Consider the following 6,436-nt stretch of genomic DNA (forward strand, 5'->3'; position numbering starts at 1 on the left):
ATAGTCAACACATGTGTTTTAGCATGGTTAACACGACCATTTAGAGATTTGAAGCATTTTTTCCATTGTTAAAAAAACTATACGATTGTGTTTATATACTACCTAGGTCGTGTATCATTTCTTACACAATTGTGTATCATGTATGTTTAAAAAAAGAACTACACGTGCATATGTGACCAATAAATCGCATGTTGACTGGTGCATTTTTGGTATTTTTCATTGTGGGATTGTGAGCTTTTTCTGTTTTCAAAATTGTTCTATAAAGTGTAAATATTTTGCCGTTTCGTTATATTTTTGAAAAATCTTATAATAAATAAATATATTTATCTAAATCCCCTTCTCTTTCCTAAATAATTCGATCATCTTTTCTCACTAATTATATTCCAATATATAATTATCAATTTTCCTCTATTAATTATATAACAAAAACTATATAATTAATAACATTCTCCACCAAATACCAAAATATTTAATTGAATCTACATACCCGTACATATGTACTTAATTAATCCAACACATAACACCAAATAGATTGTTAACTTCCATAATTTAATCATAAATTATTCAAGATAATTAAGTAACCCTCAAATTTTTGGGGTGTTACACTTAGGTTCTATGATGAAAAGAATTATAGAATAATTAATATTTTCTTAATCTATATTTTATCAGTGTTTAATTATAGTTTTAAAATTATAGGATGAAAAATTTGGGAAAGGAATTTACAATATTATTTTATTCTCAAATGCATTTCCACATTGGTTAATTTTAAATGTGAAAACTTCCTTTTATACTCATTATTTGATTTACAAATTTGGTCCCTTAGGGACACCTAAGTTTTGGAAGGATGGAGAAGATAAGCAAACATAGATACGTGAATATCTTCGCGAAAATTCTTCGTTTCTTTATGAACATTTTAATTGATTTGCTCTACCGTTTTTATGATCCATGATTTGCTCCCCACGCTCTTATTTTGATATATCAATTTATAAACATTACTTCCAAAAGTTCTCTAAAAAAGGTTTCCAAGCATTAACACTCAGTTGTACATTCATATTGTTTTTTTATCATAGTTGTCGTTCACTATTGTTGCTGTTATTGTTGTTGCTGTTCTTCACTGTTGTAACATTTCTATTATCGGCTACGATTTGCAACAAAAATGAATAAGTTAATTAGTCTTATTTCTTTGTAAAGCTATAAATAACCAATTTTGAGGTTGTAGTAAGAAGCTTTGGATCATTCTGTTTGAATATAGAACATTGTTCTTGGAATAGATTTCCTTTGTAGAATCATGAAGTTGACCTAAATAACTTCCTCACTGCATCAATTAACTCATGAAATAAGTGGGCAAGGGGCATTCCCTCGGGGGGGCAAGGGACATGTTTAGGATTATTATTCCATTTTATAATGCATACCAAGGCATGACATTTTCATAATTTCTGATTTTATAATCAATTATTGGTCACCATTTCTAATTAACAATGTCAATAATTGAAACTTATTCTTATTTTTCTATGAAAAGGGATTCTCCTTCTTTATTAAATTGATGAATAATAGCCGAAGGTAGTCAATTTATTCTTGTCTTTTTTCTAAAAAAAAATCATTTTTTCAACAATAATGACCATTAAATTTATAGTTTAGTAAATGAGTGACTTCTTGTTCATCTATGTAGAACTCACTTAATTGATTAAAGTATATAGGTACAAAGATAAAGAGTTAGAATTTCTCAAAGCAATAAGAAAAGAGAAAAAGTCAAACTTAACCCTCTTTCTTTAATTGCATTTATGAGATTTTTGCGTTTGGTGGGAATGATTTAAGGTAAAACTGTTTTAAGACATTTTAAACACTTTTTCTAAAAAAAAAAAAAAAACTCCATAAAATTAAAACACATATATGTGTTTGACACCTTTTTTTCATGAGTGTTTTACGTTGTTTGTTTGATGTTATATACTAAATTTTTTTTACTAATATTAAATTACAATCAAAGAATTTTTCCGTGGAGGTGATAGTTGGAGTTGACTGACTGTCATTAAGGATAGTAGTCGAAGGTGGCCAACGACAGTAACTAAAAAACAGTTGTTAAAAGTTGGTCATCAATGGTTGTATGAAAAAAATCACTAAGAAACCAAAGACTGAAGGTTGGAAGCATTAATCACGAGGTAGATCCGTAAGCTACACAGTTGCTGAAAAAGCAAGTATTTAAAGTTAGCTATCGACGGTTGTCGAAGATGGTGGTTGGAGATGGTAGGCGACAATTGTGGTAAAATGGTCAAGAAGAGTTAGCCGACAATGGTCACTGAGAAACGGTGATCACAAAAAAATACTGATATGAGGTTTGCTAGTGAAAATCACTGAAAAACGATCATCAAAAGTTGGAGGATGATGGTTATCAAAAAGTGATAATTCGAGGTTGGTCGACAACAATTGTAGGAAAAACAATAGACAAAAGTTGACCGTAAGTTGTTGACGAAAAACAATTGCCAGAAAAGATGGCCAGCGGTTCACCGATGGTGGTTGACGATGGCCAACGGTATGCTAGTGACGGTCACTTGAAAATGGTCATTAAAAAATGTCGTCAAAAGTTTGTCAGCAATAGTTAATGAAAATGGGTTGTCAAAAAATGGTGAAAAGAAACGGTCAACAATGCTTATTGAAAAACAGTTGTTACAAGTTGGCAGATGACAGACATTGAAAAATGTTGATCAGAAGTTGGTCAACAATGATGGTTAGAAAAAGATTGTTGGAGGTTGGCCAACAACGGTTGCCAAAAATATAGTAGACTAAAATTGACCGTTAGTGGGCAGCAAAAAATAGTAGTTAGAAAAACGATAACCAAAAGTTTGCTAGCAATGGTCGCCAGAAAATGGTCAGTTGAAGTTTAGCTTTGGTGGTAGTTATAAGAAAGCGATTGTCAAAGGTTGATTGACAATGGTATAAGGAAACGATATACATAAATTGACGGTCACAGTTGCATGCAAAATGGTGCCTGGTAGTTCACTTGGGACGGTTACACAAAGACGATGGTGGGTGGTTGGCTGGCAATAATTGTCGAAGGTTGATTAACAAGGATCGTCATAAGTGGTAGTCGAAATTTTCATACAAATTAAAATAAATTAACCTTTTAAACATTCAAAATACATTTTAATTTAGTATTTTGGAAAGGTAGTACAAACACATTTTGTTTTAACTTGAAAGAAAAGGAAAGAAAAATAAATCATAAAATTCTTGTTGGGGTACCCCTAATTCCAATTTAAAGTAAATTTGTTCAAAGAACATATGTGGAAGCGATGTCAAAGTCCCATTGGTGTTGGTCACAAACTCATCTTTTTCATTTGTCCACCAGCCCTTCACTTTACCTTCTTCTGGGATTGCGTTTTCAGAAGTAACAAATAATCATAAAAAAATACTAACCCTTTACATCGTTTGGCAAATCTGGTTGTTACCTATTAATCCATCTCAAATCACTCTTTTCAAATTGTTCTTACCTTCAAAATCACCCTCTCACAAACGCCCTTTTTAGTTCAACTTTACTTTAAATTTCTATCTTCTGTATGTATATACTTGAATATCTCAATTAGTTGACACATCCTCCACACTTTCATTACCGACCAATTTTATTTAAAATTCATAAAATATTCAAAATTCTATTATAAATATTCCCATATTCTCCCCTACAATAATGAATCACTCCATTGTTCTCTTTTGATCATTTTGTCTCTTTTCACATCTCTTCATTGGGTTTTTGAAGGGGAAGAAACAAAAGAGGAATATTTGAAGATCAAAAGGGATAATGAAGAGAAGTTTATCCAATAATAATAAACATAGAAGAGATGATGCGAAGGAAATAAAGAGAGTGTTGATCACTATAAATGTTATGGGAAGTTCAGGTCCATTAAGATTTGTGGTAAAGGAAGAAGATTTAGTTTGTGAAGTTATTCATATTGCTCTCAAATCATATGCTCGTCAAGCTCGTCTTCCTCTTCTTGGCACCGATCCTACCAACTTTCTTCTCTACTCTTCTAACATAGGTACACACTAGCGATATTATTTTAGCTGTGTTAGTTCGAAAAAGTTTGTTACAAGATAAATTATAGTTAAGACACCTTTCTAAAGATAAACAAAAGAGAGTTATCAAACTAATAACTTTCTTTCTCATCTTTCCATGATTTTCCTTTGTTAGCTTCTTACATTTTACTCTTTTGGATTGATTTTTAGGATTAATTGATGAGTTTTGATGCATGAAATTGTAAAGCTTGTTTGATAATTATTTGGTTCTCAAAAAACTTTGTCTATTTTCTATGGTTTTGCTATCATGATTTACATTTATTTTATTAAGTATCAGACTTAAGTTCTTGCATAAATTTCAAAAACAAAAAGAAAGAAAAGTTTCTTGAGTTAATGAAATATAATGATTATGAATTTGATATAAAAGCACAAACAAACAGACGCTTCAATTCAAATAAATTAAACTGAAGTGTGTTTATATTGAGCTTAGCTTTTGCAAGTGGGACTTAATCAATCATATATATATATATATATTCAAAATTTCTTTTGCAAGTTGGACTTAATCAATCATATATATATATATATATTCAAAATTTAAATGTGTAGCTACGGAAAGAAATAATAAAACTTATATATTAGTACATGATATATGGTTTCACTTGTTAATTTGTGCAGCTCTTAATCCAAATGAAGCCATAGGATCAAAGCAAGCAAGAAACTTTGTGTTGTGTAAGAAGGAAGGCACAACCCCAAAGCGGATGACGATAAAGGAAAGTCATGGTTGGAAAGCTTGGATTAACAAGTCCTTGAATTTCAAGATACTATCTCATTAAAATAAACTGTCGTATTTATTTAAGTCTTAGTTGATAACCATTTGATTCAGCGAGTGACTTATTAATGTACTATAAAAAATTAATTTAGTGAATAGCTTTGGTACGATTATGTATTTAGATTTTTGGATAATCATTTAGATGTTAGAAGTTTTGTTTCTTGTTTTTCTTTGTAACTGGTTTAGTTATCTTAGTTTTTGTCTTTTCTAACTATCATTTCGATTTTAGCAAATCAAAAAACAAAAACATGCTTTCAAGAACTTTTTTAATTTCTGCTTCTTAACTTAGTTTTTTTTTTTATCATTTGTATTTTAGCAAATTCAAAAAAATAATAATATGTTTTCAAAAACTTCCTTTTTAATTTCTCCCACTTATTAACTTAGTTTTGTTCAAGACAAATCTAAGAAAAACAAATAATAAAACAATGAAATCAATTGGTGAGGCAGTATTTATAAGTTTTTTTCAAAAATAGAAAACTAAAAACCAAATAGTTAACAAATGTGGTCTTAATAAACTCGTTGTCATTTCAATAAACTTTTATGTATATGTCATATGTACATTCTATTTAAAACGATAAAAACATATTAAATCTTTGACTCAAAGAGAACAACTCGAATCGACTACTCAAACCAAATAAAAATAGTATAACAGAGACGTGGTGATCAAAATTTTTTTTTATCATCTAATAGTAGAACTATTTGATGCATATATATATATGAAACTTGGGTGATTTTACTTATTTTACTATTTATGCGATATGCGTTATGCGTTATGTGTAAAGATCATTCGTGGAAATGTCATGTGAAGCTCTAATAATTCAACTAACATGGCGTCTAGGTGAGGGTTATGCAATAAAATGTGTATATCCTACCTATGCGTTGCTACATGCATGATGATGAACGTTAGTACAAGTTTTCCTCTTTCTTGCCAAAGTGCAAGCGATAAAAGAGGTTTTTTGGTAAGTCTAGGGTCGAACACAAGGAATTAGTTTCCTAAATGAATCTATCCCACGTCTTAAATCATATGCGGTTAAATATACAGTATAAATGTGTATGCACAATATGGGTTTTCATAATTATTTACGCTAAGGTGTGAATAAGAGCAGTAAGGTGAATGTGGTGGTGAAGTGTGATGAAACATGAACTTGGTGTTCTTAGGCGTGGTTTGAAGGAATGTTTAATTAGCTAAATGTAAAATAAGAGGTTTTTAAATTTTTCTGGCAATACCAAGCATTTATTCACTTAAGAATTAAGGTGAGCAACCTCTTAAGGTGAGCAACCTCTTGGAGGATTCGCCATACTTGCTGGCCTCTTGGGACCCAAATAGTTGAAGTTAAATAATTTATGATTTATATCTCATCTGTTTTTTAGAGTTATAAGTAAACTATCCTTATTAAGACCAGCAACCTCTGGATGCTTCTGCCACACATATTGTGCATTTTTGTGACACATGCAAATGGTAAATTCGACGACTAGATTGTATTGTTGCAATCTCCTCGTTGTATGGTTAGGAAAAGGCGGGTTATCATGTGTCAAAAGATAACAGTAAGTGCTTTATCTTTTCTCTCGAATGAGATAAGTTATTGATGACCGTATTGAGCTCCT

The 6,436-nt window shown here is 30.6% G+C and overlaps 1 protein-coding gene across 1 annotated transcript; it reads left to right on the plus strand.

Moving 5' to 3' along the window:
* The first annotated feature begins 3,697 nt into the window (after positions 1–3,697).
* Positions 3,698–4,996, plus strand: LOC116402875. Its single transcript, XM_031883294.1, has 2 exons — positions 3,698–4,025; positions 4,678–4,996. The coding sequence occupies exons 1-2, from the start codon at positions 3,788–3,790 to the stop codon at positions 4,833–4,835; spliced, it is 396 nt and encodes a 131-aa protein (XP_031739154.1). The 5' UTR covers positions 3,698–3,787; the 3' UTR covers positions 4,836–4,996.
* The last annotated feature ends 1,440 nt before the right edge of the window (positions 4,997–6,436 follow it).

Source organism: Cucumis sativus, chromosome 3 (genome assembly GCF_000004075.3).
Source record: "Cucumis sativus cultivar 9930 chromosome 3, Cucumber_9930_V3, whole genome shotgun sequence".
Lineage (NCBI taxonomy): Eukaryota > Viridiplantae > Streptophyta > Magnoliopsida > Cucurbitales > Cucurbitaceae > Cucumis > Cucumis sativus.